This window comes from Lagenorhynchus albirostris, chromosome 10 (genome assembly GCF_949774975.1).
Source record: "Lagenorhynchus albirostris chromosome 10, mLagAlb1.1, whole genome shotgun sequence".
NCBI classification, from domain to species: domain Eukaryota; kingdom Metazoa; phylum Chordata; class Mammalia; order Artiodactyla; family Delphinidae; genus Lagenorhynchus; species Lagenorhynchus albirostris.
The window spans coordinates 94,330,446-94,350,066 of NC_083104.1; the positions used below are offsets into that span (position 1 = coordinate 94,330,446).

Below are 19,621 nucleotides of genomic sequence, written 5' to 3' on the forward strand. Positions count from 1 at the left end.
CATAACCTAGATCTTCATAGGAGAAATTTGGATGGTTAGATATTGTTGCTTGGGGTGTGGAAGGATCTGAAGGGCAAATATTGACGAGCTCAGCATGGAACTGTCGGCACATGCTATTCGTTCAGGCAGCGTGACGTAGGTGAGAATTGGCAATGCCCTAAGTATCTCCAGAGCAGCATTTAAAAAATTAAGATGCAGCAAAAATACTTGAGAATCTTCACCAATAAGAAAGCCTGTGAGAGAAAAATAGTGTTGGGCGCTGGGAAGGTATGAAGGGATGAGACTGAGTAGTTTTGCAGGTTATTACTTGCCATTGAGAAAGAGTATATTTTTGAGTAGTGAGGACAAATGCCAAAACATCAAGGCTGTTAGTGAAAAAAAATAGTCTAGAAGCGAGTCGAGTATGAGGGTGGGGAAAGAGGTGAAGAGAGGTGGGTTCCAGGAGTAGTTTGAGAGGGAGGGTTTCCCTTACACGCTGCAAGTGCATGCTGGGGTGAGGGCCAGGAGTTCATTAACAAAGAATGGAGAGCAGATCTGAGTTTGAAAAATAGTGGGAAATACGTGCTGAAAAATGATTTCTCCATATTGATCGGAAGTCATCAAACCACTACATTTTAGTCCACGTACTTTATCTCCAGGAGTACAGAGTTGTTAAAGGTCAGCTACAGATTGGGCTTTGAATACATTCAGGATGTAACTAAATACCTTTATTCCAGATTGCTGTTGCCTTGTGAAGTCAGTTTATACGTAGGCTCTGTAGTTGAGTAGTAATTTATTTTAAACTAAGCTGCAAGTATGCTATTTCTAAAATTAGGTTTGTTTTTTCATTTTCAGTAATGATGTAGACATGGAAACAGATCACTACTCCAATGGAGTTGGAGAAACTTCATCCAATGGTTTCCTAAATGGTAGCTCTAAACATGACCACGAAATGGAAGATTGTGACACCGAAATGGGTCTGCAGTGATATTTCTTACATTTTTAATAAAAAATGATGACTACAAGGTTATGTTTTTACTTGTACTGATTCACAGCTGATGAGCACAAATCAAATTTAAAGATGTATGTGCCATTGGATTTTACAGTGATATGTATTACTTCTTGTAAAATTTCTTGTGAGAGGGGGTTGCTAGAGAGAGTAGAGTTTAATTTTTTAGTATCTTCTTTGCTGAACTGTTTCTGCGCAACTGTAGTGCTTTCATTAATGTAGGAGTACTAACTTATTAGTGTTAAATATCCTTTAGGACAGCTAAGGTTGGAGATATGAAAAGTTTTTATACCTATTTCAGTATAGCCAATAAAGGCCAAATGGGTAGAGATGATTTTATAAGTTCTAATCAAACTTTCTTAAATTCATTCAATGTGAATATATGTGACTCTGCGCAGCCCAGCGCCTGGCAGATAGTAGGCGCCTGCATTTGACACCCCCTGGCTCCTGCCCCCTCAGAACATGTGGCTGACAGATACGTTCGCACGCATAAGTTTACTTTGTTGACAACTTGTGCAGTAAATTGTACCGAAAAGTTAAACCATCAGCAAACTTTCCCATCAATTGGAGAGTGAAAATTATTGAAGCTTATACATTCTTATTTGTCAGAACATTAGATTTCTTAGTATTTTGAGATTAAAAGGTATTCATTCAGATTGTTAGAAACTACTTTATAAATGCAAACTTATATTACACAACCACCTTGTTGTTGAGGATTGTGTGTTCCAATGCATAATTCACTCTTTCAAGCAAGGAGTATGATTGAAAAGGCAGCCTAGCTTCACTCTATCAGATATCAGCAAGCAACCTCAACATTCCAGGAGTAATTTGAGCATAGTGATTAAGAGCAGGAGCTCTAGAGCCGGATCACCTGGATTTGAATTCTGCAACTGCCACTTACTAGCTGTGTAACCTTGGACAAATTACTTAGGAGCTCTTTGCCTCAGTTTCTTCATCTGTAAAATGGGTATAATAATAACTGCCTCATAGTTGATCTGTAAAAAGCTAATAGCACAAAGTAAGTGCTTTGTAAACAGTAACTATTATCATTATCATTAGTGATTTATGATGTTGTTATTAGTGACTTATACTGTTTGTTATTGATCAGTGATTATTGTCAGTCAAGATATACACTGTAAAATTTTTTCCTAAAAGTAGTATTTTTCTAAAAGTAGTATAATTAACCCTTTTGATTAGTATGTGGTGTCTTCTGTGTTTTTATTGGAGTCATTTAGTCTTTCTTACCTTCTATCTCTGTTCTTTGTCAGTTAAAGTAGCCTGAGAAGCACTACTTTTTTCTTTTTCTTTTTTTCATGTTGCTGTAGTTTTAGAAAATCGTGCTTATTATTAACCTTTCATAAAATTTTCCCTGAGACATATGTACATGCTAACACTGAAAGGTTTGTCACCTGACTTTCAACTGAAAGCTGGATATTGGATCCTAGACTCTTGAGGTCTAGATAAAGTATACCTTTTAGCTACAAAGTTCCACATTAAATTAAAAATCTGCATATTTAGGTAAAATATTAGGAAGTAATTACTAAATGAAACGTCCAAAATGTTGTAAGCAGTTTATATTCATTTCTCCATTGTACTCCAGATGTAAGGCAGTAAAATACCTGTTTGTTTTGCTTACAGAAGTTGATTCAAGCCAGTTAAGACGCCAGCTGTGTGGAGGAAGTCAAGCCGCCATAGAAAGAATGATTCACTTCGGAAGAGAGCTACAAGCGATGAGTGAGCAGCTGAGGAGAGAGTGTGGCAAGAACACAGCAAATAAAAAAATGTTGAAGGTAAGTTTGTTTTTCCTTGAAAACTTATAAATGTGTCAAAGGAACTAAAATGTAGTTTTGTAACACATTGAGCAACACTGGAATTCCTGTTGGGAACTTGGACGCGCGCCCCTCCCTGGCTTCCAGCCCGGCTGAGGGTGCGGACACGCGGCAGGGTTCGGCAGCCCGGCTCTACTGGACAGGCGCTGGACTTCTGTACAACATACAGATTAAATCTCAGTTCTGCCACTTACCAGTGTTGTGTGCCCCTTGTCAACTTGCTTTCTTAGTTTTCTCGGCTATAAAATTGGCAGAGTTATTAGGAGAAATGTGGGTGTGCTGATAAAACTATAAATTTGAGATATTTTTACTTTAGTAGAGATTGTTCAGGGTTGCAGCAAATTGAATGTATAACGTGTGGCTTTTCTTTTGAGATTGGTGAAGGGTTGGGTCATCTTTCACAGAGAAGAGATAAAACACGTCTTCAAGTCTCTTCTGGATTGATGCCTGCGCTGGATATAGTGAGATGGAGAAAATGGAAACAGTTCATTAAGTTAGCCACAGTTCTGTGTAGCAGTTAAAGATGGAGTTTTGCCTACCTTAAGTCAGCATTGCAGTTAGTGGTAGAGATGAGGTTTTTTTTCATGTTCATAGAAGTCCCACCAGCCCTGTACACCTGTGAAACATGAACATAGCCATTGTAGTTTTTTGTTTGTCCTGCACGAGGTTGGGCTCAAAGTTGGTTTGTTACAAATATCTTCTCCTGAATGTTTTGAAATAAGCCCAAAAAACGAAGGGGAGATGCACGTAGTGGCCTTGACACTGATGCTTGGGTATACGAGAGGGCGAGACTCAAGACTCCTGCCATCCCTTCCTGACCTAAACTGAGAGAGGGCCAGCGAGCAACACGTAGTAGTGCTAAATATGGCATAAAATCAGTCCCCCCCAAAAAAACCCATCCCAGCTACATGCACTGTAGCCTCAGTAGAGTACCTGTCTAGTCTAGGATGGGTTAAGAAGCCACGTATATACACCTCCAGATAAAAAGGCATGCATAACTTGATTTTTCCAGACTGGGAATTTTCATCATTATACAACTTTGAGAATCTTTTCTGATATCAACAGTGCTAAGAAACTTCTCAGGCTTTATTATTATTTCACATATCCAAAGCTATCCATTTGGGAAACTTCTTTGCTAGGTACTGGGGTTGTTTTAGGGCAGTGGTTCTCAACCTTTTTGGTATCTAAACACTTTAAAAACTATTAAAGATTCCCAAAGGGCTCTTGTTTGTATAAGTTATATTTATTGATTTTACTCTACTAGAAATTAATACTAAAATTATTAATTCATTTTAAAATAATAAGTCATTGTTATTTTTCATAAGTTATTTTATCTTCCTAAAATAAACAAACAAAAATAATGAGAAGAGTGGCCCTGCTTTACATTTTTGTAAATCTCTTTAATGCTAGGTTTAGTAAATGATAAGCTGGATTCTCATACCTACTTCTGTATTCAGTGTGTTGTGATATAACACACGTGTAGCCTCTGGAAACCCCACTGTATAGTTTTGAAAGAATGAGAGTGAGAAAAGAGCAAGTAATATCTTAGTATTACTATGAAAATAGTTTTGCCCTCACAAGAGACCCTGAAAGGGTCTTCAACCCAGTTGTTCCTGGATCGTGCTTTGAGAACTGATGTTTTAGGAGATATTTGGGGATGTGAAATGTTTTTGAAAAAGAAATCATAGGCTTTTTTACACTGGGTCATCTGACTCTGTTTTCTTGTTAATACTTTATGCTGATGGAGTATGATTTTATGTAGTCCCTTTGAAAATTTACTCCATTGCTTATTCTTTGATTCTAATTTGCGTGAGGCACAGGAAGTGGCATTACATGGCCTGTCCTCAAAGATATTCCTTGATTATATATTGAATTAAGTGAAGATGTGATTCATCATCTAAAGAATGTGGATGGCTTTGATTTTGTACCTATGACTTCTAAGCAAATGCCACCTACTTCAAGAGATTGTCTTAACATTCTGAGCTGCTTCTCTCCCATTCCCCAAACTTATCTTGATCCAGGTAAGAGATAAGATGGGTGGCTGATCCAGCTTCTAAGTACCTAAAGAACAATGCTGGAGGATTTGAGGGTAACACAAAGAGAACTTTTTTTTTTGCCCTGCTTGAGAAGGTTTAGAAATTACTGTTTTCTTTTATTCTTCACTTCAGGTCATGGGTGGTTGAAATGGGTGTTTTTATCTTTAGTTTTGTTTGAATTTGCACAGACTTCTGAAGCATGCATACATGTGTAGAGAGACAGGATTTGGTTAAGGCCGGCTTGAGACTTACCGAAGTTGCCGTAAGGTACACGCGTGTTGTGCTTCCCCTCAGTCGCGGAGTAGCAGGCGCACTGCGGACCTTGGGGCAGCCCACCTGTGCTAAACACGGGCTGGGCGGCCTGCTGCAGCCGTGGTTCTCTTGACCTTTTTCTGACTTTCTCGGTCTTCCTTTCCTGTTTTCCTGTTGTCTTTGTTTTTGTTGCTTACCTGCCTGAATCTGCCAGTGGCTCCCGGGAGAGCCACCTGAATTGTTCAACAGCTGTTTACTGCGCTTGCGCAGAGCAGCAGGGCACCTGCTGGAGGGCCGGGAGAGTCAGGTTAGAGCGAGCAGCCCCAGCTGCAGGTAGCTCTCAATCTAGTAACTTTAGATGCACCCTGTTTAGAAACTGCTACGGAGTTTAAGCCAAGTGTAAGTACAGTTTGAGAATCCTACCTAAATGTCACACTTTGTCAGAAATTTTCCCACTGAGGTAATGTTTTTTCTGAAATAAAAAGTAACCCATAATACCATGATATTTAACAGGTATTTTCAGTTTTGTGCCTTAAATCGCATGGGCATATATTTTATCTGGTTGGTAATTGTAGTTATCCTATTTGTATTGTTCTTATTATCATAAAAAATGTATTTCCAGTTTCTATGCGTTATTGACAATTATTTTTAAATGGCTACATGATATTCTAGTGTGTTGCTGTATCAGTTTATTTAAGCATTGCTCTATTTTTAGATTTTCTATTTGCCTTTTAAAAAATGCTTTGAACACCTTTATACATGTATCTTTGTTTCTTCCTTAAAATTATTCCACTGGAATAAAGTCCCAGAAATAGAATTATTGAGTCAAAGGATACAATTATTGTGGCTCTTGCTACGTGTTGCTGCGTTGCTTTCCAGAAACGTCTACCAACTTATCAGCAGTAATAAAGGGATGTGCTGGTGGCACTGATACCTTAATTCTACTTTAGTGGGTTTAACATGTATCTCAAAATTGCTTATTTGCATTTCTTTGGTTACTTTCACCAATTGGTCTTACAGCAGAATTTAAAACATTAAGGTTGCTTTGCTGATTTCATTCCCCTTGTAAAGAAAGATAAAGTTCTAGATATTTACTCCTGGGAACTTGATGGCATAAACCAGTTGTTTTTTTTTAAGGGTTTTTCAGTTTTCTTGCTTAAAGCTTCACTCTACTTGCAAGCTGTGCTTCATAGTGTTGTGTGATCCATCTAAAATCAAGTCTAATCCATATCACTCCGTTATGTAAAACTCTGTTGCCTTATTGGAAAAAATGGAAGCTTTTTAGTGTGATTTTTAGGGTGTTTTAGGGTCTAAGCCCTTACCCATGGTTCCAGCCATGCCTTTTCTCCTTTCCAGCCTCAGTTTCCATGTAGCTTGAGCCTATATCTGTGATTGCTTCTTGTGACACAATACACTCTGTTAATAAGCAATACACGGTACATCATTTACATGTCTGCCTCCCCCATAGGACTGTGTGAGTCCTCGAAACAGTGATGAGGTCCTGGTGGTCCCCGTCTGTGTCCAATAAATATTTGTTCAGCTATACTGAAAATATGGGGGCAAAATTTTAGACTTTTTTCCTCTTAATATTTAGATTGGTAATTAAAAGAAAGAAACTGTATCCTACTAAAAGAAGTACAGTACCGTGTGGTGGTAATCTCTCACTGCCTCAGTTCGCGTCTAAGATGGGCATAGTAGTAACCACCTCCTAAGGTTATTGTGAGGATTAAATGAGATGATACACATTAGCGCTTGAAACATTGCCTCACACAACATTAGTGCACAGTAAATTACTACCATCATTATCTTTTTCTGTGAATTTTGTTTTAAATGCTAGAAGGTGTATTTGACAGAATGGTCTTGATTTGACTTTTGGGACTACAGCATTTCACCTTTTTGGTAGCATGTCAGGATGTAGACGCAAGAGGATAGTTCTGTGCTTAAAATAATGATGTAGCAGTTATTCCTTGGACAGATTCTTTAGTCTGTCTTTTAAAATTCATGTGCGCTATAGGGATGGTACCTCATTAGATGGTTGTGGGGTGAATTAAGTCTTGAGCAAAGCTCAGTCTTTAGAAATAGCGTGATTAGAGTTAGCTTCACAGGATATCAGATATTAATCTTTCTCCATCAATAAATTTGGATTGGGGGGAACCAGAAGTAGAATCTAGTAGCTTTGTGAGATGCATAAAATATCTTAAATACTGTTAAGAAGCAGATCTTGCAATCAGCAGGTATATGAAGCTTTTTTTTTTCTCCTTGTATCTACTAGCACCTGTGAGTAGCTGCAGGGGATTCAAACTAGTATAAGTTCTTCAAAGAACTTTCATTAATAACTGTGGCCAGAAGTCTCATGTGAATGAGATACTCAGCAGTGTAGGACAGTGGAGGTGCCCCGTGTATCCCTGTCTGTAGCCTCAGGCCGCACAGCTCTGCTTTACGGGCAGTTCTCCAGTCGTCACAACGTAGAGGCCAATTCAGATAAGAAAGGGCAAGAGCAGGCTTGACCAGGAAGCCTCACCCCCACTAATGAGATGGCTAGAGGGGGGCTGGAGCAGCTTCACGTGGGAGGTGCTATTCTTTAGGAATTTGTCTTCCACATTTGAACGAGCAGCAGTTTGAGTGTCGCGCTACTGAATTCACTGGTTTGGTTTCCCCAGCGCCTTTCCACGTGCCGTCTGAACTGGGAAGGTGTGCTGTGTCTACCTGTATCTGTATCATAATGTTACTCTGGATTAGGGCATTGGCTTCTGGCAAAACGATAATTTATCTTTTACTGAAAGATTAGAGTGAGCTGACATTACTAATTTTGTTTAGCTCAGTTAGTCCTCATAAACTCTGTGAAACAGGACCTCTTATAATCCCCATTATACAAATGATGATACTGAAACTTAGGAAGGTTGTTCTTGCCAAAGGCCACTCTGGTGATGCAGCTTAACTTGAAGCCAATGTCTGAAACCACTGTAGTTATGTGCTTCCCACAGAAAGATGACAGGAAGACAGAGCCGTCGTCTGAAAAGAAGACAGTGTGTCAGTTACTTCAGGAGGGGCGGCTTGAGGATGGCTGGAACTACTGAATGTTCCTGAAGCGGAGCCAGTTTAATTTTGTTGATTACTGAGTTTGAGAAGATGACGTCCAGTGAGATACGCCCAGTTCCCACATGTGTTTAAAAAAAATACATGGGCTGGTCCTAACCTTTTAATGTCAAATTCATATTAGTGGTCATGAATGTTTTCTCCTTCTCTTTACTTTAACCAGTAATATAGCCCATTCCACAGGAATTAAGTTTTTTCCATTTTTATTCTATTCTGTTCTGCATGTGTTGTAGGGATAAGGGGTAGATGATGAAAATGGCTGTTTACAAGAAAAATGAAAACAAATTAGGCTTTGCTGCATAATTTAATTGTTAAAAAATATATGGCCTCCTAGTCGTAGGGGTAAATGGGCTTGTGTTAGTCTAGTGCCTTAAAGCCATATTTTTACCTTTCTCTCAACGTGTAATCATGGTGAGCACAGTCGCTTAACTGTTTGAATTAAAAACCAAATTGCTGTGTTTTCAACAGGATGCATTCAGTTTACTAGCCTATTCAGATCCTTGGAACAGCCCAGTTGGAAATCAACTTGACCCAATTCAGAGAGAACCTGTGTGCTCAGCTCTTAACAGTGCAATATTAGGTAAGTGAAGCCAGAAAGCACTTCAGCTAGTCTCTGGGGTATTTGAGATGGTATTTGTGCTGGCATTTATATTTTGGTAAAATCATAAGGGAAATGTTTTCTACATTTAAAAAATTAAAATTACCTTAAAGTATAGAAAACTTCCTCTGGTATCTCAATCCCAGATTAAATAGATTCAAATGGAGTAAAAACAGGTATATTGGGGTACATCTTGTGATTCTGGAAGACAGAAGTTTTTGTGTGAACGTGTACATAAGCATATCTGGCCCGAGCCACCCGTGTCGCAGCTCCCACGGGGCTCGAGTGAGTGCTGTCAGCATCAATCCTTGGAGACACGTGACATTCTCATTGAAGTTCAGCATATTTTAACTACATGCCCTTACCAAGTAAAAAAGGGAGGGAAGGGGAGAACAGCGGGCTTAGGCAGGGGGAGCACGAAGTGAGAAACTGAGATTTGCTGTCCCCTGGTTGGTTGCCATTCCTGTGAGCAACTCACTGCAAAGTAGGAGTGTGGTATTTATGTACTGAACAAATACTTTTTTTTTTTTAAACAGAGGACAATTTTTTTTTTAATCTTTATCCTTGGCCGCGTTGCTGCACGCCGGCCTTCTCTAGTTGCGGTGAGCAGGGGCTACTCTTCGTTGCGGTGCGCGGGCTTCTCATTGCAGTGGCTTCTCTTGTTGCAGAGCATGGGCTCTAGGCGCGCAGGCTTCAGTAGTTGAGGCTTGCGGGCTCTAGAGCACAGGCTCAGTAGTTGTGGCGCGCAGGCTTAGTTGCTCCGCGGCATGTGGGATCTTCCCGGACCAGGCCTCGAACCCGTGTCCCCTGCATTGGCAGGTGGATTCTTAACCACTGAGCCACCAAGGAGTCCCTTGAACAAATACTTTTTATGTGAGTTCAGTAACTGCACATTTTGTGAGTTTATATATAAACTATAGGGTTGATTGTTTACATAAAACTTTTACTATCTGGGCAGTTTTTCTCAGAGGTAGCTCAGATGAGAGCGATTTTTCACCTTTTTAGAATGTAATTCCTCAAGAAAAATGGGGACTACCAGTTTAGAAGTTTGTGCTGTTTGGCCCTGTTAGGTTTATGTCTGAAACTATCTTAGATAGGATCAGTATCACACAGAGAAGACTTGGAGTGAAGGCCAGGGCTCATGTGGCTGGAATGTAAAGGAAGCAGTTTAAAAGTATGCACATTTGGGCCTTAATCTGCTTCTTTGTCCTTCTGAAATTCATTATTAATTCATGGTGTTATGGTCTAACACTGAAGTTCTGGAATAGTAGTAGTGTTTTTTGTGTTATATTTTTCTTATACAAATTCAATGTGAATTTTCTTTGGGTAATGTGTATTTTCTTTGGTTATACGAAATTCATTTAGCTTTATTGGTAAAAATAAGTGTACTTAGTAGCAGTGCTGGGATCGTAGGGCAAATAATGGTTTACTATAATTGTCTTTTTGAAATGACTACATTATAGGTAATCATGAAGCCCTAAATTGCTTTGTATCTAGGTAAACTCTCAGACTTCGAAAGTATTTTTGAAAAGTGAACAGTTTTCTTATGACAGTTAAAAATCTTGGGTTCTCCAGGGGAATTAAAATTTTCAGTAGTAAACTGCTTAGGACCATTATCCAGGACATGTGTATTCTTACATATTGTGCCATGTATTATGTAGTTCAGCTGTAAATAGTGCTTAAACTTATATTAAATGTATATAATTCTTGCAAAAGTAATGAGACTTAAATTGCTGTGGATGTATGTGTGCATATTTATAAACACTGTGCTATATTATACAGCTTCATCTCTAAATAGTGCTTAAAGTTATATGATCTGTAATTCCTGTGAGTTTCATATGCTAAAAAAATTTAAAGATGCTTACAGATGTGCCTCCCTTGGCCAAAATAAAACTGTAATGTGCTTACCTCTGAGCAAGGTTACTTCCCTGTGAACCTTCAAGAGATATTTTTGAAAGGATGGTTTCCTTTTCATTGTTTATTGTTATGTTGATTTTGTGTAAAAATTAAATTGTTCCTGATTCTAGCTGAGGCAGAGTTAGTTTATAAAGTCATTCCTGCTTAGAGTTGACCAAAAAATGTATCACCATCAGAATTTAGCTGAAGAGCATCTTGCCAGAGAAGAGCTAGTACTTGAATAATCTTAACCCACAGACCACTTTTCACCAGCGTGTGCATCTTTTCTTGCGTTATCTGTATTCTAATATTCTTCATCCTGTGTTACTTCCCCTTACACCTTAAGTCCGGAACCTGCTCCCTTTATTTCTGCCTCATCCCTTCCGGAACTTCTCTTTCTCCCACCGCTATGTGCAGCCTCAGAACCAACCACATGGAACCTTAACCAGCCCTGGATCACTGTTCTTGCCCTGCTGTCAGCTGTGCCTACAAGGACTGATTAGTAATTTTACTAACTGGGAATCTGCCTTAAATTAAAATTTGGACACCTGCACACAAGGAAAAGTTATCAGCTTCTATGGGTTTGGTCACTTTTATCATTAGTCCAGTTTTTCATTTCTGGCAAAGAATGAATTTTGCTGATGGTTACATTTGTACTACAGCTGTCTGACAAATGTCTGGTAGGTAGGACCCTGAAAATTCCATTTAATGGTGATTTTTACAGATGTTTATCCTATCAATTGTAAATTAACTCCTCAGATTATAGGGTCGTTTGGCTCAGTTGTCTCTCGTGGTCACCATAACCACCTGCTCCCTTACCAACCCAAATGACATTCACCAACATGCCGTGGAAAGGATTCGGCAGCCTCTGTTGGGTCCTGTTCCCAGAAGGGGAAGAATCCATCAGTGAAACTTGTACCGAAAACCTGGTGCCGTTTTCTTTGGTAATGTCAATTGACCTTGGAAAAATAGAAGGGAAATACTAAATATTCCTTACTCCCCACTGCAAACATTAGATAATTACATCGTTTCCATCATAGTAAATGTGGAAGTTTTTGAGTGTCTAACACCTTGAAAGTCTAATTCTGCAAGAATTTTTTCTTATTACTTGGATACCCAGTAACCATATTACCTTGTCAGAGTAGATGTCCAAGGCATGTGCTGTTTGCTTAAAAACCACCTTTGCTAGCTAAGTAGTTAAGAGCAGTACAGACATCGGTAATTTTGTAAGTAATGCAGTATTTTCCTGATTGAGAGACGTTGTTTGAAATGTATTGCTAATTGCTATTTCCATTTTTAATCATTTTTCCTCAGAAACCCACAATCTGCCAAAGCAACCTCCACTTGCCCTAGCCATGGGACAGGCCACACAGTGTCTAGGGCTGATGGCTCGATCAGGAATTGGAGCCTGTGCTTCTGCCACGGTGGAAGACTACCTACATTAGCTATGCATTCACGGAGCTCACACGTATATTGTGGCATATAGTCAACATGGAAGTAGACCAGTTCTGCTGATTTGAAATTTAGATTTTTTAAATTATGTACTGGGGACAGGTTTTTGTTGCTTTACATTGCTTCCTAGTTTACAGCATGATGCAAATGATTTTCTAACTTAGTGTTAGGAGAAATTATTTTCCATCTTTAACCTCTTAGTTGTCTAAGAGTTAAATATTACTGAATTTCAGACGTTCAAATTGATCATCACAAATCCTTTAAAACAATTACCTAAAAGAAACCAAAAAATCCTGCCTTCTTTGTTGGGGGGAGAGAGGGGGGAAGGAAACGGAACAAGTTGTGTTTGTGTTAGCATGTGGGTGATGTAAACTTCAAATTGGGAGGTGTTCTGACCCCCGCTCCCATGTAAGCAATTCAATCAGTGTAACTTGCAAAATGCATAAACATCTGACAGTTTGAATTTATAGTGTTGATGGAAGAAATCATTTTTAATGTGTACTGTAAAACTTGAAATACTCAGGAGCTGAGTGAATATGTTTGTTGCTACTTACAATCCCGACCTGTTAAGTCCCAGTAGTTTTGTTTTAACATGGTCTTTTTCAGCTTTGTTTCCTGTTTAACTACAGAGACTTCTGTTGTAGACTCACAAGTTTAACTGTTGTATTATAACAGTATTACATGTCAACAGTGTGGTCATGACCTTTATTTATATAAAAACCAAATATTTAGTCAATTTACCGTGTCTTAATTTAATCTTTGTACACCTTCCATTTTTAAGTGCTTAAATGAGTACTATATTGCAATAAAAATGTAGTGATATAATTAACCAGCCATTAAAAATTTACTTCTACAGATACTAGAGTGTCAATTGAATTTATATTAGGTACTGGCATACAGTTAGAACAACTAAAATGAGTGGTTGCTACTATAAATCTGAGTTCTGCAACCTCAGACTGCCTTGAGTTTACTGGCCTCTGTGGATTAGGGTCAAACCCGATACTACGGGTGATACAGAAAGAAAGCAGGAAATGAATCTGCTTGTTTTCACAATCATAATATGGCATGTGACTTGCCATTTTTACAGCAAACTCCCAAACTGGTTAAAAGTAAAACATAAAAACAAGCTGTTCAACAGGATAACAAACAACCATGTCCTTTGGTTTGGTAAACCTTCTTTTAAAAAAGAACAGATTATCTAGCTACACTTAGATACTGCACTCTTCCTCGTATTCTGTGACATTCTCATCAATAGCACAAAAATAGCCAAGAAACTAAAGCATCTGAGAGCTGTAGTGGAAGACTTCTCCTGCCACACACCCTGCAGGGGAGGGGGGAGGGGTAGCAGAGGAGCCCTACTGGTGTGGGCACTGCTTGTGTTCAGTAAAATGGGTAAACAATTATAAAAAGAAAGGAAAACAAGTCCTTTTAAACTGCTTTTTCTTCCAGGATGCTCAAAGACTATAAGGCACAATTACTTATACTCCATGGATGACATGTGACTGGGTACTACCCCAAACAGACTTACGATTTTTATAATGACCCTCTAAAATGATTTGTAAGTCTTTTATTAATCTTTTCAGAAAAATTAAATGCTCTAAACTAAAAATTTATAAGTTCTGTACATACAAAGTCCTCGTTCTTCATTTAGCTTTGATTTACTTCTTAGAAGTTTTCATCTTTATGACCATCCAACGTCTTTTAAACCTCTTGGCATTTTGTTTTTTCTGGGATGCTAGAATAGAAGGTTTTGTGCAGTTAAGAATAATAAAGAGATAAAATTCCCAACAAACAATTCCAAATTTTCTAGTTAACACATGAGTGTAAATATTAAAATTAGGTACATGTGCATACATACTACACTGACCTATTCTTCAGAAGCAAGTTTAAAATAGTAATAGAAGCCATTGTAAGAAAAACATCGATACTGCATGAGTATTTACTATCTCCTTAAAAAAGAACATCTTTCAGGGACTTCCCTGGTGGTCCAGTGGTTAAGACTGTGCTCCCAATGCAGGGGGCCCGGGATCGATCCCTGGTCAGGGAACTAGAGCCTGCATGCGCAACTAAAGATCCCACACGTGGCAGTGAAGATCCCACGTGCCGCACACAACTAAGACCCAGCGCAGCCAAATAAACAAAATTTTTTTTTTTAAAGAACATTATACAATACATAAAACTATCAGATTCAGAGAACAAAGCTGAATCTTACCCCAAGCATTATTCAAAAACTGGGCTGCGGCCTTTTTCACCGGTAACCTCTTGTTGTCAAGAGACAGGAACTTGTTTACTAGGAAAGAGAATTATTTATCATTGCTTTGTTTAACTTGCAGTTAAAAGGGAGAAAAATAGTCCATAAAGAAATTACCAGTAGTTCTGTTGGTTCCAGGACCATATAAACAATTCTGTATGAAGGCTTTGGCTGCTTCTTGCCTTGAATCTCTCAAATCTTGGTCTTTCAGCCTTACAGCCAAGTAGCTTTTATTCTGGCTGGTAACCAATACAAAAGGTCAAAATGAGGCAGTGCTTATTTTCAAAATAAAGTATTTTTGTTAGTTGACTCAAATAGTGGAAAACAATATCCCAAGTCCTAATTTTGTATATGCACGGGTAAGATGATAAAACTAAATTACAGGACTATTTTACAAGTAATGTTTACATCTTAGTAGAGCAAATAAATATTTTTTTAAATATAAATACCAAAAACTTTCCACAGAGGATCCAATCTGAAACTGCTAATAATTAAGCCAATACTCTCCTCCAAAGGTCTTTACATCCTAAAACTAAATTACAGGACTATTTTACAAGTAATGTTTACATCTTAGTAGAGCAAATAAATATTTTTTTAAATATAAATACCAAAAACTTTCCACAGAGGATCCAATCTGAAACTGCTAATAATTAAGCCAATACTCTCCTCCAAAGGTCTTTACATCCTACACACAAAAAAAGAAGACTCTTCTTACCCAACAGTCTGTACTTTTTGCACTTTTTCTTTAGCTTTCTTTGAGTCACTTCCTTTCTCACATTCTTCATTTTTCTTTTGCAAATTCACTAAAACATTGAGTTATATTTCTAATTAGCATTGGTGTAAAAATAAATCAGGAACACATACTGGAGTTCACTTTAAATACCCACTACACACCAGTGTGTGGTTTTTATTTGTAAGAAATAAGCTACAACTGGCCAGGCCTGTTCCCATGCTCTTTCTAAGAGTCAGTAACATTTGACTGCAAATATCTGCAAATGCAGTTGACACTTAATGAGAAGTTATTTAAATTAGAATAGTTCATACCTTCTTTCAACTTTGCGGGTGATTTCTTCACACTAAGGAAGAACAAGAAGAACACTAATTGGGATGGCAGAGAGCAAAGGTGACTCAACCTGTTACAAAATTTCATCTGGTTTTACAAATAAGATACCCCTCCCCCCCCTTACTACCACCATTCTCAGTTTTTACTTAGGATCTTTAGAAAGAGTGAGTCTCTCCCCAGTGAACTGACAACTCAAAATCAACAAACTATACTAGGTTGGGAATATCTTCTCAGAATTTAAAATCTGAAAATATATTAGCAGGCTTCCAAAGCAGACTGTTGTGGTTAACAGAGTTAAAGTGAAATATTTAAGAGTTATATAGTACAGTATTTGAAATACAAAGTGAAAGGTGGTAGGCCTGCCTCACTTTATTTGGAGAGATCTCGAAGCATTAATTGAACAATTTAGACACAAACGAGGATAGAGACAAGAATTTATAGCCTCAAGAAGTGCGGTCTAATGGAGAGAAAGACAAATGGCAAAATACAATGAGATATCTACACAGAAGCACTTGCACACTGGAAAAGCTCGATGGTGGGGCGAGCGATGGGGTAGAGGGAGTGAGAGAAGACAGGTAACATCTGGACTTGGTTTTGAAAGGTGAAAAGGACTTTGTCACCGTGATGTATCCAGAAACCGAGTAACTCTGGAGAAAGTTCTTTTACTGAAAATTTGAGAACCACTGTCCTAAGTCAAAGATGCAGGGCTAAACTTCTAAGCTGAAAGCAGTAAGAGGAGATAAGGGGGAATGGGGAGGGGGGAAAGCAAATATTTAGAAATGTAAATTAAGTATGGTTTGATTGATTCCCTGGTACAGATGAGGAAAAGTAGCTTTAAATGTGCAGTGGATGGCAGAGCTGCTAAGTGAAATGGGGAACGAGGAGGGAGGCCACGTTAGTGGCAGATAGGGCAAGTATGGGACAAGCTTGAGTTTTAGGAGCCTATGGATAATTGCCTGCTACTCCACTAAAGGATAAATTTCAAAACACTTTTATTCACACCATCTATCCTGCCCCTAGTACAATGACAGTGGCCCACAACTTATTGAATGAACACACTGGGATCAGCAACTCAGAAACTAGTTACCTATGGGGAAAACAACAAACATAATAAAAACCAGAAGACTGAAAATAAGTGGAATATTTCCCTCAACCTGTCCCACCAAAGTCAAATACTGTGTAGCTTTTTAATTTAGACTTTACAATTTCTTCAGTTATTTGAGTTCAAATAAATGTACCAATATGTAATTCAAAGACTGTATGTAGGCAAGTAATAAAACGAGATCCATTACTTACCTAGTTTGTGAAGCTGTAGTTAACTTCTCTAGAATAGTATCTGGAAGAAGTTTTCTTTTCTTAAAAACGTTTTAAAAATCAATTAAAAGTGAGGTACACGACAATATGCCCTGGATTGCTTTTAAAAGTTACCATTTTAAGGACAGCCCTACCTCTAGGCAAATAAATGAATTGGGCTGAACACCGCCCTCCACTATCTCTAAGCTGTGGGAAGACTGGGACCAAGCATCTCAGAAACTATTCCACATTCTTCGGAAGATGTGAAGGCTGGAACCCTCAGGTCACTATCATACACTGGAAGCAGTTACTATCACGTCCATATGGAGTCAGTTCTGGGGCCAATCTGCTAAACAGCAGAGAGCACATCAATCATCCTCCATGTTGGAACGGCCCTTAGTTTCCAAAGCACTTAATTCTCACGGCGACCCAGTTTCAAATAAACTACCTCCGCCGAGCGTCAGAGGTGGGACTGACCCTACGATTTCAGGTTCCCACTTCTTCCCACTCCCTTTTTCAATCGGTGGACAGCAAAGAGCATGAGCACCTTGTCACTGTAGTCAGAAGAAAATATTAGCGACTTTCCTCTACCCCACATCCTAGCAACTTTGAATTCTACCCCGAGCCGCGTTGTGAAACGCCGCCCTCCCCTCCAACCTTCTGTTCGATGAACAACTCCTCGCGTCGCTTCCTCTTCTCCTTCAGAAGCGTTTTATCCCTGGGAGAAAAGGCGACAAGTCAGTGCGGGCAGGGACGAGCGGGATGGGAAGGGGCGCTTCTCCCCGCCCGGCCGCAGGCTCCGAACCTGCGCACGGTCTCGCGAACTCGCCGCTCCTCTTCTTTCGCTTCCGCCTGAGCGCTGGCGAAAGTCAGCTCCTCCGGGGCCTCGTCGTCAAGCTCATCGTCCCCTTCCTCGTCTTCCTCCAGCGGCTCGGCAGCCGCGCCGCTGCTCGGCTGCCCGAGCAACAGGCCGTGCTCCGCCTCCTCCTCCGAGGCGGGCTGGCCCTCGTCCACCATCGCCGACGCCGAAACCGGAGCGCGGGACGCGCGCGGTCTGAGCTGCACCATGACCCAAGCTGCGCCCGACCTCTGACCCGGAATCAGCACGCACGCGGAGCGTGACGTAAAAGGCAGGCGCCGCGGGTTCTGTCGCCCTCTGCAGGTCCCGAGGCCCCATTGAGCTATGCAGAGGCGCATGCGCAGAGCGCGGACGGGCGTGGCCTGAGAAAAGCTGGGGGCCCTTCCCTTCTGCCCGACTCCGGGGCTGCGCGCAGGAGGCCTCGCGGCTCCCTCCTCGCTCACGACTGCGAGAGCAGGTGGCCGTGGTTTCTAGGCGGGAAAGATACATCCTGCTGCCTCCTTGGCGGGGATGCCGGGAGCAGGGTTGGCTGGGTCCTCGCGCTCCTTGAGGTGGGCTCGCAGGTTCCGCCATCCGGTGACCCACAAGCCCCAGTCGCCCTATCGCCGCCTTTTTTAGCTCCGAGATCCGCCTGGTCGATATTCGGCTTTCCGCACTCCCCACAGAAGTGCAGTTTCAAAAGGAAGAAGTGCGCTATGGCGGCAGGACCCCATGCCTTTCAGCCCTGTTGGCGCCGACGAGAAACAAGGTCGACAGACTCGGATTTAAATCGATCCTCAGCACCAAACGTGGGCGTGGCGACCTCGGCCGCCCTCTCACGGGCATCCCTGACCGCCAGCCCTCGGCCACTGCCTGTTCTGGGTCCATCACTGACTCCTCGCCTTAACAGCTTGTTGTCTGACTCTCCCGTTAGAACGGGAGCTCACTGAGAGCGGGGACCCCCCCTCCCCGGTTCCCTGCTGTAACCCCAGGACCTTGCACGGTGTCTGCCCATCCTACCGTCACTTAGTGACGCAACCCCCCCGTCCTGTGTATATTTATGCCCCCGCCCCAAGTATACTTATTTCATTTCCTAGCATACGTGGCCCTTCATGACCTTTGTGTTTATCTTCTCTCAGCCATTATACGATAGCAAATGATTCATCTTTCTCTGAACAAACCAAGCTATTTCATATTTACCTTGCATTTGGACATGCCCTAGTGACACACACTCTGCCCTTGGAACTCCTATTTATACCTTCAAAAACTCCCACCCAGGCTGACTTCCTCTTAAAGACTTCCAAGCACCTTAAGATCGACCCCATCCCCACTCTGCTCATCTCTAATGGCATTCTCTGAATCTTGAACACATTTCTGTAACTATAGCTTTCACGCTGTTTACCAATTCATATGACAATTGTCCCAACCCAGTCTTTGTGAACTCCTTGAGGGATGGTCCATCTCTCTCTAAGCACTGTACTTCTAATGTCTGTCATACGGCAGATGTTCAGTAAATATTGAATTGAACTGAATAATCCTACCTCACATAAATTGTGGAGTATTTTCAATTCGCTTTTCCTCTGCTCTGATTTGGAAGCAATTCCTAGTTTAAAAACAAGACCAAAACATGAACAGAATTGACAAAACAGAAACAAAAAACAGCTACTGGTACCAACAACCTAGTAGGAAGGGAGTTGCAAAGAACAGTTCTGAAATATCTGGATCTTGGTCAGATAGAAATTACGAATTAAAAATATAGTCCGACTCCCTGAAACAGTGTTCTGACTTCCATCACTGCTAACACTAGGGAATTGTATACAGTGCACTTTTAGGAAGCCCTACAACAAACCTACTAGAAGTGAATGATGGTATTTTATGTACAAAACCTGCATTATAAGTATTACAAGTCCCGTCAGTGTGCGTGCTTTGACCCACCCACGTAAAAGCATATGACGGGAGCCCTCAGGGTGCCTGGCTGATCTTTCAGACTCCCTGTGGGTTATGGGCACCCCTCTTGCCCATGCAAAGG

At 40.5% G+C, this 19,621-nt stretch overlaps 2 protein-coding genes across 3 annotated transcripts in view; one reads left to right on the forward strand and one right to left on the reverse strand.

The window, feature by feature from the left end:
• Window positions 1-13,006, forward strand: part of RANBP9 (RAN binding protein 9) — an 88,822-nt gene extending 75,816 nt beyond the window's left edge. The window contains exons 11-14 of the mRNA XM_060163660.1: window positions 835-956; window positions 2,627-2,778; window positions 8,670-8,781; window positions 12,010-13,006. Coding sequence (XP_060019643.1) covers window positions 835-956; window positions 2,627-2,778; window positions 8,670-8,781; window positions 12,010-12,140 — 517 coding nt within the window. The 3' untranslated portion in view covers window positions 12,141-13,006. The remainder of the gene's footprint in view (window positions 1-834; window positions 957-2,626; window positions 2,779-8,669; window positions 8,782-12,009) is intronic.
• On the reverse strand, window positions 10,864-17,865 carry NOL7 (nucleolar protein 7). Of its 2 annotated transcripts, XM_060163662.1 has the most exons (9): window positions 17,560-17,865; window positions 17,412-17,472; window positions 16,758-16,816; window positions 15,443-15,474; window positions 15,114-15,201; window positions 14,516-14,637; window positions 14,360-14,437; window positions 13,777-13,882; window positions 10,864-11,654 (listed from the first exon to the last, which is right to left on the reverse strand). In XM_060163662.1, the coding sequence occupies exons 1-8, from the start codon at window positions 17,820-17,822 to the stop codon at window positions 13,806-13,808; spliced, it is 780 nt and encodes a 259-aa protein (XP_060019645.1). In that variant the 5' UTR covers window positions 17,823-17,865; the 3' UTR covers window positions 10,864-11,654; window positions 13,777-13,805. The 2 variants fall into 2 exon arrangements, with proteins under 2 accessions (XP_060019645.1, XP_060019644.1); XM_060163661.1 differs by lacking the exon at window positions 10,864-11,654 and having other exon boundaries at window positions 13,700-13,882; window positions 17,560-17,864.
• Between the last annotated feature and the right edge of the window lie 1,756 nt (window positions 17,866-19,621).